This window comes from Homalodisca vitripennis, chromosome 4, assembly GCF_021130785.1.
Source record: "Homalodisca vitripennis isolate AUS2020 chromosome 4, UT_GWSS_2.1, whole genome shotgun sequence".
NCBI lineage: Eukaryota > Metazoa > Arthropoda > Insecta > Hemiptera > Cicadellidae > Homalodisca > Homalodisca vitripennis.
The window spans coordinates 25,794,628-25,814,623 of record NC_060210.1 but is presented as its reverse complement, the minus strand read 5'-3'; the positions used below and the strand labels follow the sequence as shown (position 1 = coordinate 25,814,623).

The window sequence follows — 19,996 nt, the reverse complement described above, 5'->3', positions numbered from 1 at the left end:
CATCTGGGTGTTCAGTCTGCTGGTCACTCTACCCTACGGTATATACATGACGCACAACACGCTCGAGAGCACACACTACTGTGAGGAGAACTGGCCTTCTGAGAAGTTCAGGCAGGTCAGGGTTTAGGTGATACTAATATTTATGTCCATAGTGACCACCTGTAACTTTTCACTATATTATCAGTTGCTTGCATATAATCGCCATCATCTGGGTGTTCAGTCTGCTGGTCACTCTACCCTACGGTATATACATGACGCACAACACGCTCGAGAGCACACACTACTGTGAGGAGAACTGGCCTTCTGAGAAGTTCAGGCAGGTCAGGGTTTAGGTGATACTAATATTTATGTCCATAGTGACCACCTGTAACTTTTCACTATATTATCAGTTGCTTGCATATAATCGCCATCATCTGGGTGTTCAGTCTGCTGGTCACTCTACCCTACGGTATATACATGACGCACAACACGCTCGAGAGCACACACTACTGTGAGGAGAACTGGCCTTCTGAGAAGTTCAGGCAGGTCAGGGTTTAGGTGATACTAATATTTATGTCCATAGTGACCACCTGTAACTTTTCACTATATTATCAGTTGCTTGCATATAATCGCCATCATCTGGGTGTTCAGTCTGCTGGTCACTCTACCCTACGGTATATACATGACGCACAACACGCTCGAGAGCACACACTACTGTGAGGAGAACTGGCCTTCTGAGAAGTTCAGGCAGGTCAGGGTTTAGGTGATACTAATATTTATGTCCATAGTGACCACCTGTAACTTTTCACTATATTATCAGTTGCTTGCATATAATCGCCATCATCTGGGTGTTCAGTCTGCTGGTCACTCTACCCTACGGTATATACATGACGCACAACACGCTCGAGAGCACACACTACTGTGAGGAGAACTGGCCTTCTGAGAAGTTCAGGCAGGTCAGGGTTTAGGTGATACTAATATTTATGTCCATAGTGACCACCTGTAACTTTTCACTATATTGTCAGTTGCTTGCATATAATCGCCATCATCTGGGTGTTCAGTCTGCTGGTCACTCTACCCTACGGTATATACATGACGCACAACACGCTCGAGAGCACACACTACTGTGAGGAGAACTGGCCTTCTGAGAAGTTCAGGCAGGTCAGGGTTTAGGTGATACTAATATTTATGTCCATAGTGACCACCTGTAACTTTTCACTATATTATCAGTTGCTTGCATATAATCGCCATCATCTGGGTGTTCAGTCTGCTGGTCACTCTACCCTACGGTATATACATGACGCACAACACGCTCGAGAGCACACACTACTGTGAGGAGAACTGGCCTTCTGAGAAGTTCAGGCAGGTCAGGGTTTAGGTGATACTAATATTTATGTCCATAGTGACCACCTGTAACTTTTCACTATATTGTCAGTTGCTTGCATATAATCGCCATCATCTGGGTGTTCAGTCTGCTGGTCACTCTACCCTACGGTATATACATGACGCACAACACGCTCGAGAGCACACACTACTGTGAGGAGAACTGGCCTTCTGAGAAGTTCAGGCAGGTCAGGGTTTAGGTGATACTAATATTTATGTCCATAGTGACCACCTGTAACTTTTCACTATATTATCAGTTGCTTGCATATAATCGCCATCATCTGGGTGTTCAGTCTGCTGGTCACTCTACCCTACGGTATATACATGACGCACAACACGCTCGAGAGCACACACTACTGTGAGGAGAACTGGCCTTCTGAGAAGTTCAGGCAGGTCAGGGTTTAGGTGATACTAATATTTATGTCCATAGTGACCACCTGTAACTTTTCACTATATTATCAGTTGCTTGCATATAATCGCCATCATCTGGGTGTTCAGTCTGCTGGTCACTCTACCCTACGGTATATACATGACGCACAACACGCTCGAGAGCACACACTACTGTGAGGAGAACTGGCCTTCTGAGAAGTTCAGGCAGGTCAGGGTTTAGGTGATACTAATATTTATGTCCATAGTGACCACCTGTAACTTTTCACTCTATTATCAGTTGCTTGCATATAATCGCCTTCATACAGGTCTGCCGCCTGCTTTCATTCTTACTTATACAAAGCCCTAAAAAATATATTTCAGCGTCCACTTTTGGGAGGAAGTGCAAATAGGTCATTGTTTACATGCTTTTAATATTTACGTATTTAACTATCTCTTCTAACTTTACATGATGTTATAACTTTCCAGCTCGTAATCGATTCTACTCGTATATGTGATGCGTACTGATTTTTGTACAAAGCACCTAAAATACTCTTGAGCACCCACTACTATGAAGAGAAGTTATTTCTGAAAATATCAGAAGAGTTTAGGTCTTTTAGGATCCCTATTTATAAATCTTTAATATACCGTTCTATTGTAGGAGTTGGTTAAAATATTTTATATTGTTCTTCTGGAAAACCATTTTGACTAGGAGAATAAATAATTTTGTAAGCAAACTGAATTACTAGTGTATAAGATTTTAGTATATAATATTCTTATTCATAGAGTAAAATATAATGTATTAGAAATTAAATACATTAGGTTTGATTTCAGAGCACTCATACGTTTTTTTCCGTCACTATCTCGTCAGAACTTTTATTATTTTTACTACTGTAAAAATCTTAATGAACAAAAACTGTAGTTTATCATGTGGCAAGATACTTGAGAAATACACTTATTTTCCATTAAGCTTAATTTCTATCTGTACAAGAATGAGTTTCATGAGTGTACATGTCCATACATAGAGTTCGTCTAAGTGCCATTGAAAGCTTACACAATCTCTCTTTTGTCTGCCAGGGTGAAGTAAAACTTTTGAACCTCTTTCTCCTGTCTGCTGGACATCTCGAGAATAAAATAAACTATATATTTGAAATTCTTCAAGCAGTCTCAGCGATGAATGTTACGTGACACTTGGTGTAGCATACCCTTACCTTGGAGTTGATAGTGAAGATGAGTGATTAATTATAATACTATACACAAATATGATCACTGAGTGTGTGTGCCAGTTAAGATTAAAAACTTCATGCCTCATTTTACCAGAAATCTAGTTAGAAATATTATTGAAAGCGATGGATTTTCTAACAATCCTCGTGGGAATCGCGCCTTGTTTGGAAATGATGGGTTTTAGATAAGGGATACTAATGTTTGACAACACCTTCGTTATTAAATGTTATAGTTTGAATGTTATAGGCGTCTTCAATAGCACATTTTTAGAGGAAGGAGATCAAATTGATTATATTCTTCATTCTACACCAAATTATGATAAAGCCATTGAATCGGATAATATTGAAGAATTCTTTCATCTCATTTATATTCTTACACATAAACGTGCATTTAATTGCTATTACACAATTTAAATCAATGTTTTCAAAAGAAGTTTGTACTAATACAATATTTTAAAGAACCACGTTAGTTTGCTTTCAAAACTGCACCTGAATCATAGCTTATAAACACATCTATACTCGTTCGTATGGTATCAATCAATCACAAGCAGCGGGATGTCAAAGAGAAAACTACATACAAATATTGGATAACAAATATACAATTATGACTAATGCAACGTAAAACTAAGGAATGGTGGGATTAAAAGTTTAAATTTGAGAAATTTTCACGATTTTATGTTCATTTATGTAGTAACGACGTAAAAAAGAGCACTCGGTAAAAATTTACAGACTTGGATTATTTCTCCATGAATATAATCCACTCTGGTACTCTTACAGCAACAAACATAAAACAAATCCACTCTGGTACTCTTACAGCAACAAACATAAAACAAATCCACTCTGGTACTCTTACAGCAACAAACATACAACAAATCCACTCTGGTACTCTTACAGCAACAAACATAAAACAAATCCACTCTGGTGCTCTTACAGCAACAAACATAAAACAAATCCACTCTGGTACTCTTACAGTAACTAAAACAAATCCACTCTGGTACTCTTACAGCAACAAACATAAAACAAATCCACTCTGGTACTCTTACAGCAACAAACATAAAACAAATCCACTCTGGTACTCTTACAGCAACAAACATACAACAAATCCACTCTGGTACTCTTACAGCAACAAACATAAAACAAATCCACTCTGGTGCTCTTACAGCAACAAACATAAAACAAATCCACTCTGGTACTCTTACAGTAACTAATCCACTCTGGTACTCTTACAGCAACAAACATAAAACAAATCCACTCTCAATATTTGTAAATCTTAGAGTGGCAAATTAGTATACACGTAATGGAACCATGCGAGGATTAGATGTTGTTGTCAAGAACCTTCATTTGTATTTAAAGAATCTTGGAGGGTCGCCATCATATTGCAAATAGCTCACGATGATTTGTTTATGTCTTTGTTTTCTAACTTTATAGAGTTGGCTTAACTAATCTCTTTTAATTTTAGATCGCAGATTTGAGGAATTGTTTTATTCAATAGGTATTTTCCTCTCCGAGCGAGGGAATATGCGACAGTACGACATAAACAAATATGAAGAATTTAACTGGCTTATTCTCGTTGCATCCACGGATGGACTGGAACCCATTACGGTCAGTTAAGCCATGTTTACGTACTTGCTGCTAACACAATTTCTGGATAAAGTACGTTAACATTTAAAATGTAGTACGATGCACACCTAAGGGCACAATAAAGGACATTTACTAATTGTTTGTTTGAATAAACATTTGGAAAACAACAATTTTACGTTTGAGTAAGCACAATTATCGGTTCATTGTGGTGAAAACTGGTTTACCACACTAAATTACATAATGTTGGTCTTGATGTTTTAAAATTGATTCAGGTTACACGAAGGAAAGTACTCGTGGAAGGCTCTAAGAAATGACGGTGAGTAAACAAAGTGAGAGGAAGGGGGAGGTGGTGCCGACCAGCAGTAATGAGGTTCCGTAGCGGTATTTGATCAGCAATCCGAGCCCGCTCGTTAATTCGCAGACAAACAACTCGGCCCTCGGGCCCCAGAGCGTCGCGGCGCGGCGCGGTACACTACAACACTCGAGCCCAGAGTCACTCGTTGCCTCGAGCGGGATTTATTCGTTAATTCGAAAACAAACAACTCAGCCCCCGGGCCCCAGAGCGTCGCGGCGTGGCATACACTACAACACTCTAGCCCAGAGTCACTCGTTGCCTTGAGCGGGACTTATTCGTTAATTCGAGAACAAACAACTCAGCCCCCGGGCCCCAGAGCGTCGCGGCGTGGCATACACTACAACACTCTAGCCCAGAGTCACTCGTTGCCTTGAGCGGGACTTATTCGTTAATTCGAGAACAAACAACTCAGCCCCCGGGCCCCAGAGCGTCGCGGCGTGGCATACACTACAACACTCTAGCCCAGAGTCACTCGTTGCCTCGAGCGGGACTTATTCGTTAATTAGCAAACAAACAACTAAGCCCTTGGGCCCCAGACCGTCGAGGCGCGGCGCTATACACTAGAACACTCAAGCCACAGAGTCACTCGTTGCCACGAGCGGGACTTATTCGTTAATTCGCAAACAAACAACTCAGCCCTCGGGCCCCAGAGCGTCGCGGCGCGGCGTACACTACAACACTCAAGCCCAGAGTCACTCGTTGCCTCGAGCGGGACTTATTCGTTAATTAGCAAACAAACAACTCATCCCTCGGGCCCCAGAGCGTCGCGGCGCGGCGTACACTACGACACTCAAACCCAGAGTCACTCGTTGCCTCGAGCGGGACTTATTCGTTAATTAGCAAACAAACACCTCATCGCTCGGGCCCCAGAGCGTCGCGGCGCGGCGTACACTATAACACTCAAGCCCAGAGTCACTCGTTGCCTCGAGCGGGACTTATTCGTTAATTAGCAAACAAACAACTCATCCCTCGGGCCCCAGAGCGTCGCGGTATGGCGTACACTACAACACTCAAGCCCAGAGTCACTCGTTGCCTCGAGCGGGACTTATTCGTTAATTAGCAAACAAACACCTCATCCCTCGGGCCCCAGAGCGTCGCGTGATGGCGTACACTATAACACTCAAGCCCAGAGTCACTCGTTGATTCAAGCAGGAATTATTGCTTAATTCGCAGACACACAACCAGCCCTCAGGGTGTCGCCACGCGGTGATGTACACTGCAACACTCAAGCCCAGAGTCACTCGTTGATTCAAGCAGGAATTATTGCTTAGTTCGCAGACACACAACTAGCCCTCAGGGTGTCGCCACGCGGTGATGTACACTACAACACTCAAGCCCAGAGTCACTCGTTGATTCAAGCAGGAATTATTGCTTAGTTCGCAGACACACAACTAGCCCTCAGGGTGTCGCCACGCGGTGATGTACACTGCAACACTCAAGCCCAGAGTCACTCGTTGATTCAAGCAGGAATTATTGCTTAGTTCGCAGACACACAACTAGCCCTTAGGGTGTCGCCACGCGGTGATGTACACTGCAACACTCGAGCCCAGAGTCACTCGTTGATTCAAGCAGGAATTATTGCTTAGTTCGCAGACACACAACTAGCCCTTAGGGTGTCGCCACGCGGTGATGTACACTGCAACACTCGAGCCCAGAGTCACTCGTTGATTCAAGCAGGAATTATTGCTTAGTTCGCAGACACACAACCAGCCCTCAGGGTGTCGCCACGCGGTGATGTACACTGCAACACTCGAGCCCAGAGTCACTCGTTGATTCAAGCAGGAATTATTGCTTAGTTCGCAGACACACAACCAGCCCTCAGGGTGTCGCCACGCGGTGATGTACACTACAACACTCAAGCCCAGAGTCACTCGTTGATTCGAGCAGGAATTATTGCTTAGTTCGCAGACACACAACTAGCCCTCAGGGTGCCGCCACGCGGTGATGTACACTACAACACTCAAGCCCAGAATCACTCGTTGATTCGAGCAGGAATTATTGCTTAGTTCGCAGACACACAACTAGCCCTCAGGGTGCCGCCACGCGGTGATGTACACTACAACACTCAAGCCCAGAATCACTCGTTGATTCGAGCAGGAATTATTGCTTAGTTCGCAGACACACAACCAGCCCTCAGGGTGTCGCCACGCGGTGATGTACACTACAACTCTCGAGCCCAGAGTCACTCGTTGATTCGAGCAGGAATTATTGCTTAGTTCGCAGACACACAACCAGCCCTCAGGATGTCGCCACGCGGTGATGTACACTGCAACACTCGAGCCCAGAGTCACTCGTTGATTCGAGCAGGAATTATTGCTTAGTTCGCAGACACACAACCAGCCCTCAGGATGTCGCCACGCGGTGATGTACACTACAACTCTCGAGCCCAGAGTCACTCGTTGATTCGAGCAGGAATTATTGCTTAGTTCGCAGACACACAACCAGCCCTCAGGGTGTCGCCACGCGGTGATGTACACTACAACTCTCGAGCCCAGAGTCACTCGTTGATTCGAGCAGGAATTATTGCATAGTTCGCAGACACACAACCAGCCCTCAGGGTGTCGCCACGCGGTGATGTACACTACAACTCTCGAGCCCAGAGTCACTCGTTGATTCGAGCAGGAATTATTGCTTAGTTCGCAGACACACAACCAGTCCTCAGGGTGTCGCCACGCGGTGATGTACACTGCAACACTTGACCCCAGAGTCACTCGTTGATTCAAGCAGGAATTATTGCTTAGTTCGCAGACACACAACCAGCCTTCAGGATGTCGCTACGCAGTGATGTACACTGCAACACTCGAGCCCAGAGTCACTCGTTGATTCAAGCAGGAATTATTGCTTAGTTCGCAGACACACAACCAGCCCTCAGGGTGTCGCCACGCGGTGATGTACACTGCAACACTCGAGCCCAGAGTCACTCGTTGATTCAAGCAGGAATTATTGCTTAGTTCGCAGACACACAACCAGCCTTCAGGATGTCGCTACGCAGTGATGTACACTGCAACACTCGAGCCCAGAGTCACTCGTTGATTCAAGCAGGAATTATTGCTTAGTTCGCAGACACACAACCAGCCCTCAGGGTGTCGCCACGCGGTGATGTACACTGCAACACTCGAGCCCAGAGTCACTCGTTGATTCAAGCAGGAATTATTGCTTAATTCGCAGACACACAACCAGCCCTCAGGGTGTCGCCACGCGGTGATGTACACTGCAACACTCGAGCCCAGAGTCCCTCGTTGCGTCGAGTGGAACATACTGGTTAATTCGCAGACAAGCATATCAGCCTTTGGGCCTCATATCGTCGCGGCGCGGGTCTGTACACTGCAACACTTGAGTCCCTGAATAATTTATTGCCTAGTGTTGGAATTAATTAAATGTTAATGTTAAATTTAAATGTTAATCAAAGGATTACGTTTAATTGTAGTGACACAATTGTAAGTGTTGCTATCAGACAAGCTGTTGAGAGAATAGTTTTTATCGTCCCAACAAGTAATATAAATGTTACGTTACAGTGCTCTCATCATTCCTTAAACAATAGCTTTCATAAACCTTTGAAAGTAGAACTATTTGCATATGGCCAACTCTAAAAAACACCTTTACTTCGTCCGTACGTTTATCTGTTTACTTCTATTTTCTATTACCTTTATACACCGATGATAATGTTAACTTGCGTCTCTTTTACAACTTTATGTTGAATTGTCTATCTTGACCATTGCGATTTTTTCTTAATTCAGAAGTTTTTAGCTCAGTTCTGGTAATTAATTTTTACATTTTTTTATAAACATTTTGAAATATTAAATATTTCCGTAAGAAACTTATTTTGTACTAATGGGGCTCATTTTTTCACGCACAATATAGATAGAAACAAAGCTGATTTTAATTGATTAATTGACCATAGACATACAGTATAATAGTCAATCAATTAGGTATGTCTTTGGGTCAATCATACACAATAGGTCTGTCAGTACTGCGTCTATGACAGTTTAACTTCTCAAATTTTAATGCAAACCGAAAACAGCTGTTTTAATGATTGTTTAAAGTAGAATATTTATAGTGTTCGAAAAGTCTGATAGGAATGCCTCCAACCATCTGTGTGGCTTCAGGCAGCACTCTCGCGATAGTGCCTACCATGTAACAGAAGATATTCAAGAGGGTTTGGGTGAGATGGCTAACAAATATTGTAAGGTCATAATATAATTTTGTCCCTTAAAAATATTTTCCCCTATCTTACAGTGATAATACGTTTGATTAAGATCGTTTCCTGACAACAACGACATACTCGTAAAACTAAGCTCAGTAGTCCTTAACAACGTAGAATAAAGTACGACATTTTTTATCACTTTTTGTGCGTTTGTATGTTTTTCAGAACTAGGAATATTACCTACTATACTTAATTATATAAAATCCAATAGAAGGTGTGTGGTTATCACCACGAGGCTGCTATAATACATCCTATGTAAGCTACATTGACAAGACTAGCCTCTTGCTTTCTATCGTCAAGAACACTGTACTCTTCATAAACCTTATTAGACAGTGGACCAATAAGCCGAAATTAGCGAACAAATATAACTAATGTGTATGTGTGCGGAAATTTGCAATAAATGTCATACTACCATAATATATAACATTTTAATCTTTATGAAAACTTGTATCAATATCAAGCAACTAACAATTCTTCAGTATAAATTGCAATATACAGTTTAGTGTATTATTAATTTTGAAGACTATTTAGCATCATGTTTTCCACTAAAAAAAATCATTTCACATTTTTATAATTGAGCCGTAAGAGTTAAGAGTACGAGTACGTGAATACCATGAGTAACGTATCCAAATTTTCCGTACATAATATGAACCTAATATCTTCTGTGAAGGCGCCTATAATTTAAAAATAGTTCCATTTTATAGTTGTGTTGTTTTTATATAATAAACAGTGTTTGGTGGTTTATTTCTAGATTAGGTGATATTCGCAGTAGATGTTGTATCCGCCAAACGTTTGTAGCGATAAAAGGATTTGCTTTGTACACAGGATAACAATTGGTTTTAGTCCGAAGCATGAATTGTTTCACACAAACACCCCCTTTGTACGGCTACATTGTGCGCAAGGGTGTCTCTGATGTACAGTAACTCCACCAGACCGTTATAATAGTCCTTTCAAGGTTTACTGAAGCACGTGACGTACTATAAAATTGTGCGGTAGGTTGTCTCTGATGAAAAGTAACTCCACCAGACCGTTATAATAGTCCATTCAAGGTTTACTGAAGTACGTGACGTACTATAAAATTGTGCGGTAGGTTGTCTCTGATGAAAAGTAACTCCACCAGACCGTTATAATAGTCCATTCAAGGTTTACTGAAGCACGTGACGTACTATAAAATTGTGCGGTAGGTTGTCCCTGATGAAAAGTACCTCCACCAGACCGTTATAATAGTCCATTCAAGGTTTACTGAAGCACGTAACATACTATAAAATTGTGCGGTAGGTTGTCCCTGATGAAAAGTAACTCCACCAGACCGTTATAACAGTCAACTCAAGGTTTACTGAATGACTATTTAACTATCTTTTATATAGTATGGCAGATCATTATAACATATTTTCCCAAGATATATGGTTGCTTTTTTTTAAGAATTCATGGTGATACTTTGGAATCATAGGATAGGTTTTGAATCGTGTGGAATAAGGATGTAAGTACTGGAAAGGAGGACAGGTTTTTAAAAGTAAACACACACTGCGAATATATGAATGAGGATGGTAGGGTAAGGAATTGGTCCACGAGGGAATTCATGTCGGCAACTCTCCCGGCTCCCGAGACCACAAATCGCCCTCACAGTCATTTTCTGCAATCTAAAACCCCGGTTGAAAGGGGGTGACGATGAAGTTCCCTAGAAGATAATACCATATGATACCAGTGTAAAACAATAACTATAATAAACCATTTTAATAATAGAATTATTTAAGAATCTAGATAAATATCTAAGAGAAGAAATTCAACTGTATAATTTCCTTTACAGCTGATCAATGTAAGTTTTCCAGTTAAAGTCAGAGTTTATATGCATCCCTAAAACACCAACAAAAATTAGATTCAAAACCTGGAGCCCCATTATATACAGTGGCAAAGTTTAGAATCTCAGTCGAAGGCCTATGTGGTCCAAAATAAAGCAAGCTTGTTCATAGACAAATTGTGTCTTTCGAACCACACCAAGATGCAGTAACATTTACTGCAGAGAAGCATCAAGTAATTGAGTAGTCTTCGCTCGTACAACAACACTTGTATCATCAGCGTATTGCACCAAGTGATTCTTTAAGTAGGATAATTTGCATATAGCAAAAACAAAAGAGGACCTGTAAAAGAGCCTTGGGGAACGTCAGAGGTTATAGAAAAGGACCTAGAACATGTTTTGCCATGAATTCATCACCACAACACATTGGGTTCTACCAGAGATATAGGAGTGAAACCATTGCAGTAAAACACCATAGGTTTCCAATTTTCTTAGAAGTTGACGGTTCACGGTGTCAAAAGCTGGACTAAAATCGCAAAAGATCTCAGCCGAGCATTCCCCCTGATCCAAAGCCGTGATTGTAGCAACTAAAAAGCCGTTTATGGCATCAGTAATAGATTTATTCCTTAAAAATCAGAATTGAGTTGGCGAGATAAGAGAATGCTGCTCAAGGAAGTTAATCAGTCTGTCAATATACAGTACGTTCATAAAATTTACTCAATACAGGAAGAATAGATATCGGTCTATAATTGTCTGGTGAATTCTTGGATCCCTTGTTGAATACCATTATAACTTTTGAATGTTTAAGACTCGAAGGAAATTTACCCTGGAATATTGAATTATTAAGTAACGGCACAGTCAACAGCACTGCTAAAGGTGCTGCTACTGGAATGATTATCGCCAGAAACAAGTCATAAATATCAGTAGCGTAGCTAGACTTAAGGTTTGAAATTACATTAACAACTTTATTTTCTGAGACTGGTCTAAGAAAACAGAAGATTTGCACAGAAAAAAGGAGTTCATAGTTGAATATTAGGTACATTTTTAGGAACTTTTGAAAGGTTTAAAATATATTATTCAAAAATTCTGGAATTTCATTCGGCTGGTTTTTTTTGTAACAGAGGGCCAGGTTTCCTAGGCCTGGTAGTTGCCTCTCAGCCATCCGGCTTATTGTGCACCCTCTCCCAGGTTTAAGCTGTATCAAATCCCAGGCGTTTACAAAACCATGAGATCTTCTGAACAATGCTTTCCTGTTCCAACCCCTCTTCCGTATGCATAAGAACACCTAGGGATCTTGAGCGTTTGCTCTGTAATGCCGGGCATTCAAATATGACGTGCTTGGCTGTTTCGTCAGCCTCGCCACATTTCCTGCACAGTGTTTCCTGAACTGGAATACTTATTCTGTTCAGGTGACTTCGGAATATCCAATAACCTGTCATAAAACCAGTCACCTTTCGGATCTCCGTTCTACTCATTCTAAGGGCATCTGCTGCAATGTTCCTTGATGGTCCCTTGAGCATCCGCTTTGCTTGTACATTCCCCTCAGTATTTCTCCAATGTTGTAGGTGTTTGTTAGCCATCCACTTGGTAACTGATCTACGTGCTAAGTTATATGAGACCCCACACGTTGGTTCATTACCGGTAAGAGGACAGTTGGCTCCCAAGTTAGCGCAACTGTCTGCCCCTTCATTTCCTGTGATTCCTCTATGTCCAGGCACCCAAGTTAGAATAACTTTATTGGTTTTCTCCAGCAATTTCATGACCTTATGGCATTCCCAGACTGTCTTCGAATTACAGTCATGGTTGGCCAAGGCCTGCAGAGCAACCCTGCTGTCCGAGTTAATGTAGATGTTTTTGCCTTTGTAGCCTCTTTCAACATTCTCTTGCACATTCTACAGGGGCTGTAACTTCAGCCTGAAAGACAGTTGCCAGTTTACCTAGGCTAAAGGTTAAGTTAACCTTCGGTCTGGCTCCCCAGACCCCTGCCCCAGTACCCTTCAGAGTCTTTGACCCGTCCGTGTACCAGGTTAGAGCCTTCTTCATGTAGTCAGGCTCACCTTTTGACCATTCCTTCCTATCAACAATATTGACTTAAGACATAAAGTTATGAATATATAAAGGTTTAATTCCAACATCTATGTGGCAAAGGAACTTAGTAAAAATATGTTTAGAATATAAAATATTGTATGACAAAACACCTAAATCGTCGTGGTTGGCCAAGGCCTGCAGAGCAGCCCTGCTGTCCGAGTTAATGTAGATGGTTTTGCCTTGTTCGGCTGGGTTTAAAGATGATTTATTCACGTTCAACATCTGAATTTTGTTACATGTATGAGTCTCTCCAGAATAATTAGATACAACCTGCCACACGGCTCTAGCCTCTAGTGATACTGCCATTTCATGTGATTTTCTGCCGACGTTGATTTAGCCTTGCAGATGAGTTTTCTGTAATCTCGATTTCTTCTTTAGAAATGTTGCGAAGGCTGTCAGTTGGGTAATGACGCTGGAGTGTATAAGAGTCTCTTAGGTCCTCTTTAATTGTAATATATCATTTGGTACCCACTTCGGCTTACGGTTTTTTTATTTTTTATATAAGACCAACGGGAATTAATTATTTAACAAGGTCAGTAAGACTGTCATAAACAAAGAAAACTGAACATAAATGTTCTGTTCAATGAAGACAGGTTGCCAATCAGTAGTCAAGACTAGTTCGGCATTAGCCCTGGACAAAAAGTCTGAAAGGCGGACAACTAATAAATTCTGTTGTTCTAGGATTATTAGTAAAAAACTATTACCTGCGCTTCATTATCAGATGTACAGCTATGGATCATAGCAACAGACATTTGAAGAGAATCAATATTTCTTATGACGGTATCAATACAAGAATCCTCAGATGGTGAATGACGTGTTATTTCATTTATAGTGATTTGAAAACAAAAAGAAATGATTGTCTGAAAGAAATAAAAAAAGTCTATTATTTTGATTCCAGAAGTGAACATTACAGTCCCCACAGATGACATTTGACATATTCATAAGAATTCGCAAAGCATCTTCAAACCTGTCACAAAATGTTCTGGAGTCACCGTTAGGTGGTCTATTAAGTACAACAACGATTAAACCCAATGCACATGCAGCTGACTCAAAATTAAGTTCCGATTTTTTATTTATTATAAGCTTCACATAATTTCACATGTAATTTTAAGGTTTATAATTGAGCTTACCCAATTTCCGCTTATCATAAACAGGGTGTGGGCAGTGCTCACGTACAATGATTCCCACTCCAACCCTTGCTGTAGAGGACCTACAGAAGGGAACCAAATTATTTGTAACCTTCTACAGACGCAGCTGATTGGGTAACGCTAGAGAACCAGTGTTCAGATACACAGGCTATGTCAACAGTTTCAGTGTGAAGGAAGGACTCAACTATACCAATTTTGTTTACCAGCGTTTGCACATTTTGGCAAATACCTCTCAATGGAGGTGAACCATCATCGCAAGACTTAGATTTTATAAAAAAGTCTTAGAATCTCTAGGGAGGCTCGTTCTAACTGTTGGGCACGGAAAAAGACTATTTACCCAACTAGCAAGTCCAGAGCATATTTGCTTCTTTTTTAAAGTATTAACATGCAGACCACTCCTTACGTAGTGTCTTGGGGTAAGATAACTAAAAAAAAAATAAACTGTGTGTTTGAAAACATAAAAAGATTTGCCACAACATACTATTTTTTATTTGATCTGCGCTTGTTTAATTTTATGAAGACCCAGTAAATGGGGTATTTCAGTAAAAAGTATTTAAACGTAAAACTTTTAATGATGTTTAAAAGGTTACCTCGGACACGTAAGCAATGGTCAGCATTAGTTACATTTGTACCTCCCAGTAGGTCAACAGTATCACTTTTCTAACACCTAGGAGTTAGTAGCTTCAGGAAAGCAATGTTCACTGATTTTATGCTGTGGTATATGAACCTGCAATAAACAATCCAGGTCCCTAGCATGGCTATCACCAAACAGAAGAATGCGTTTTTCTATGTAAATGGTGGTCTATGTTCATGAGAACAGTAGGAAGTGCAACTGAGGAAGTTCAGTGACCGGCAGACGAGTCTGTGCACAACACAACGAACCACAATCAAGTGCTTGTGTAGTAGCGTTTTTTATAACTTCGAGCCCACAGCTGTAGCCATCCCTTCGTCTCTTGCATTCTCCTTGACACAATTCAACATTTTCGAATTTGAGTAGAGTATTTAATTTTTCATAAAGGTCCAAAGCTGCAACATCGCTGAAACCAAACAGTGAGTCCATATATGAGTAAGATTTAATTGATGACTAGATTGATGTGTGTCATCAGAGGCACCTAGACCACTAGATATAGTGAAATGTGGGTGAAGGGGTATTGTCATTGTCTCATCAGATGTACAACAGCTACATTATGAGTATAAAACTCAATAATCACAATTACAGGTAGTTTGAACAAAATTACATATGAGAAGCCATACAGCTTTGAGTATTATCGATAATTATAATTTATAAGCGCGTCCTTTCCTATGTTGTAACCTTGGTACAAAAAGCTCCTATTGTTAAATTGACTTCTGACGTCCAGTATATCTTGTAAAATCTTACAATTCATTCATGCAATATTTATTGTATTTTGTTTCAAGAATATTAAAACTACATTTGTACGCCTCTTTATAGACATAACGTTTAATTTATATATTTCTTAACCTTATTTCCGTATAATTAACATAACTAATGTCATATTTGGTAAAGTAATAATAAAAGAGTTGGTATTTATAAAATACCAGTCAAGTGAATACGAACCTTATACCCAACGTTAACCGTTTAAAGGCAGTTTAGTTTTGAAAAACATGATATTAACAATCTTTTATTGGAAAAGCTCTTTTCATAAGTAAAACCAGAAGACGCTGCTGTTCACTATCCTGTTAAACTTCTATAAAATATTAACCCGCCAGGAACTTTACTTCATGATCTGTATTTAAAAGCTACACCTTTAATAATGTTTCTACGTAACGTGATCCGTTCTAACCTATACACTGGTACAAGACTGCAAAGAAATATTCTATAGGTACAATATTCACTGGCTGTAGGACAGGTTAAACAGTCTTCATATCCCGTATTCAGACCACAGTTCTCAGCCTAACTCTGTCTGTATTTCACAGAGAAAATATCTAAAGAGCAATCGTTATAAACGGCAAGAGTGGATTTAAGGAGCTTAGTTTCTCCTAAGCCCAGTTGTATGTAGCCTGCTCTCCTAAGTAATCTCCTGACAGTCTAGCGATTCTGATACGTTCACGAAAAAAGTGTCTTTAAGACGATAAATTTCATATATAATAATGACTGCCTTATTTAACACTGTATCCTATACACAGTTGACAATAACAATAGTTAAATGAACTAAGTTTATGTTTTACTCCAGCTTGTAATATATTTTCTAGCTTCTCCGCAGGGAATAATGTGATAACCGTATGTGTTGGCCAGGTGTTCGGAGGTATGACGGCGACCATGCAGTTTGTGTTGCCTTTCTTCATCATCGCCTTCTGCTATGTAAGAGTGTCGCTGAAGCTGAACGACAGAGCGCGCTGCAAGCCGGGCTCGAAGAACACGAGGAAGGAGGAAGCAGACCGGGAGCGGAAGCGACGTACCAACCGGATGTTGATAGCGATGGTGACGATATTCGGTGTGTCGTGGCTGCCCTTGAATCTCATCAACCTGCTAAATGACATCTACATTCCCACCGGCACCTGGACCTACTACTACCTGGCATTCTTCATGGTGCATGCTCTCGCCATGTCCTCGACCTGCTACAACCCGTTCTTGTACGCCTGGCTCAACGACAACTTCCGCAAGGAGTTTAAACAGGTACTAATATACTTCCTCGACATCCCTGGGACGAATACGTTTGCTTGTTGTAGAAATATCGTTATACAATAACGCATGCTAATATTAATTCTCTACACTGCTGATAATTATGTAATGCACAATTGTTAATCGACTTAAAAGGTACTGCTGGAAACACTGAATGCGAAATAGCATCAGTAATTACGGTTTGGATTAAACAGTTTCAATTTAACTGTAGCCTACATGCAGGTGTATTCCACTAATGTAATGACCGCAGTTACATGGAACACACACAAGTAACAAAATATATGCAACCCATTCTGGGATATTTTTCCGGCAGTTATTTCTTATACGTATAAATTTCGGGGAAACGTGATCTGAACGATTAAAAAAACGGCATTAAAGAAGATATTATAACCTACATTAGTTGTTTTGTTGTTTGCTAAGGTCATTTCATACCGAGGGTAGCATAGCATCTTTTGAAAGTTGCCGGGATACTTATATAATGATAGTCCAGTTAATATATTATGCCCTAAAACTGCAAGGTAAAAGCTGACTTTTGGCACGCGTGTTTATTATGGCATGTATAACCAAATATAAAAAGTCCATGGGTCTCTGACGCTTGCTTCTGTTATAAACTAAATATGTAAGTGAAGAGAATAACAACTAGTAGTGACACCGTCCATTAAGCATCTAAAGATCCACCACGCCCTTCACTTTCAGGGACTTAGATAAAACTTAAATGTCTTGTAGGTTTTGCTGCAATCTCCAATACCTTTGGCTGATACTTCACTAGTAGAATATTTATAGAATAAAAAGATCTACGCATCACATTACATAGCATTAAAAGTACCTTGTGTGTAACGAAAGAGTTAAAATTTTACAGAACTCTCTTAAAAAGATTCTGGCATGTCCGATAAGAGAGTACTCATGCAGTTTAAAATCAGTATAACTCACTCCAAATCTAAGTTTAAGGTACAGGTAAACTAAAAGCACTTAGTCGTAAAGACTGTGCACGTACATAGAGAAAGCTTAAATCTCATACTAAAAATCTACACTGCAGATTAAAACGTAGAAGTTAAACAACCAGACCCACCAACTTTTTTCCTAACGTGTGTTAGTATAAACCGTATAACTTAAACAACCAAACCCACCAACTTGTTTCCGAACATGTGTTAGCATAAAACGTAGAACTTAAACAACCAGACCCACCAACTTGTTTCCTAACGTGTGTTAGTAGAAAACGTAGAACTTAAGCAACCAGACCCACCAACTTGTTTCCTAACATGTGTTAGTATAAAACGTAGAACTTAAACAACCAGACCCACCAACTTGTTTCCTAACGTGTGTTAGTAGAAAACGTAGAACTTAAACAACCGGACCCACCAACTTGTTTCCTAACGTGTGTTAGTAGAAAACGTAGAACTTAAACAACCAACGTGTGTTAGTAGAAAACGTAGAACTTAAACAACCAACTTGTTTCCTAACGTGTGTTAGTAGAAAACGTAGAACTTAAACAACCGGACCCACCAACTTGTTTCCTAACGTGTGTTAGTAGAAAACGTAGAACTTAAACAACCGGACCCACCAACTTGTTTCCTAACGTGTGTTAGTAGAAAACGTAGAACTTAAACAACCGACCCACCAACTTGTTTCCTAACGTGTGTTAGTAGAAAACGTAGAACTTAAACAACCGGACCCACCAACTTGTTTCCTAACGTGTGTTAGAAAACGTAGAACTTAAACAACCGGACCCACCAACTTGTTTCCTAACGTGTGTTAGTAAAAAAACGTAGAACTTAAACAACCGGACCCACCAACTTGTTTCCTAACGTGTGTTAGTAGAAAACGTAGAACTTAAACAACCGGACCCACCAACTTGTTTCCTAACGTGTGTTAGTAGAAAACGTAAAACTTAAGCAACCAGACCCACCAACTTGTTTCCGAACGTGTGTTAGCATAAAACGTAGAACTTAAACAACCAGACCCACCAACTTGTTTCCTAACGTGTGTTAGTAGAAAACGTAGAACTTAAGCAACCAGACCCACCAACTTATTTCCTAACGTGTATTGGTATAAAACGTAGAACTTAAACAACTAGACCCACCAACTTGTTTCTTAACGTGTGTTATACCACACGTTATTAACTTCTATGAATAACGCTCAATCCTTAGGTATTTGTCCATCGGTAAAATTTAAATAGCAATCCAATATCGCCTGGCTTTCAACCAGCATTTACTGAGTTAAGTTTTAATAGACTAAAAAACAAACTCATTCGCTCCATTCTTTAACCCTCCCTTCCCTAAGTTCCACAACCCTCCTTGGCACTAGACACTCCATTGAATACTTACTACCTACAAGAAAAATTATCATTTTTCAGTAAGCAAAACCATTAATGTTTACAAAATTGATTCTACGAATATAGCAATTATTTGTACTTCAGATTAACGCTGAAATATGCGGTACTTATTAATAAACTATTTTTATTTTCAGTATATTCATTGATAAATCGAGTTCTTACATATTTTATTCTAAAACTCGATCGGATCGATATATCGAAAGTATTTAGATTGATCTATGAAACTCTGGTAAACTCGGTAGAGTAGAGACAATGGTGACAGCGGTGTGGCACGGTGTGGCATGGTGTGGCGCGGTGTGGCGTAGCGGTGCTCAATTATCATTAGATGAACACACAAGGGAGTGACATGATAGCACTGATAGTGATACAGTAATTAATTACAACGAGACTGGAACTAACTTACCTGCGCCGAATGTAAAGCCCACATTACATTGTCACGTAGCAGTACATTATCGTACTCACAATAGTTAGTTTAGTGGAAAAGCGTGTATTACGTATCGGTTACTATGCGGGGAATCGTCTTCCGGTAAAAGGAAATTCTCACAAGAATATTAAATTAATCACTACGAACGGCTCAGGCTAAAATGTACTCAGTAACTCCGGGATATACAGGCCACCGGTGAAACACTTAATAAATAGAGGTGAAGATAGAATGTCTTGTCCTCGGGTTTCCACACAAAACCACTGTGAATCACTCTGACCAACCGGTCTGTGGCGATCCTCGAAGGTGCACAGTCTCCTCGAGCTCGCTGCGCTCTCTGCCTGGTGGTGTGGCTCTGACTTGTGACGAACAGAGGGAGTCAAGTGCGGGAATGTAAGCGCCCGTAACTACTAGGAACTTAATACTAGGAATCGTCGACTCAGACGATCATATACGCCTCAAAGCCTGTGGCAGCAACCA

At 40.4% G+C, this 19,996-nt stretch overlaps 1 protein-coding gene across 1 annotated transcript in view; it reads left to right on the top strand.

Moving 5' to 3' along the window:
* The window catches only part of LOC124359065 (prolactin-releasing peptide receptor), a 106,354-nt gene that overhangs the window by 57,569 nt on the left and 28,789 nt on the right, over window positions 1–19,996 (top strand). Inside the window, exon 4 of the mRNA XM_046811472.1 lies at window positions 16,377–16,757. Coding sequence (XP_046667428.1) covers window positions 16,377–16,757 — 381 coding nt within the window. The remainder of the gene's footprint in view (window positions 1–16,376; window positions 16,758–19,996) is intronic.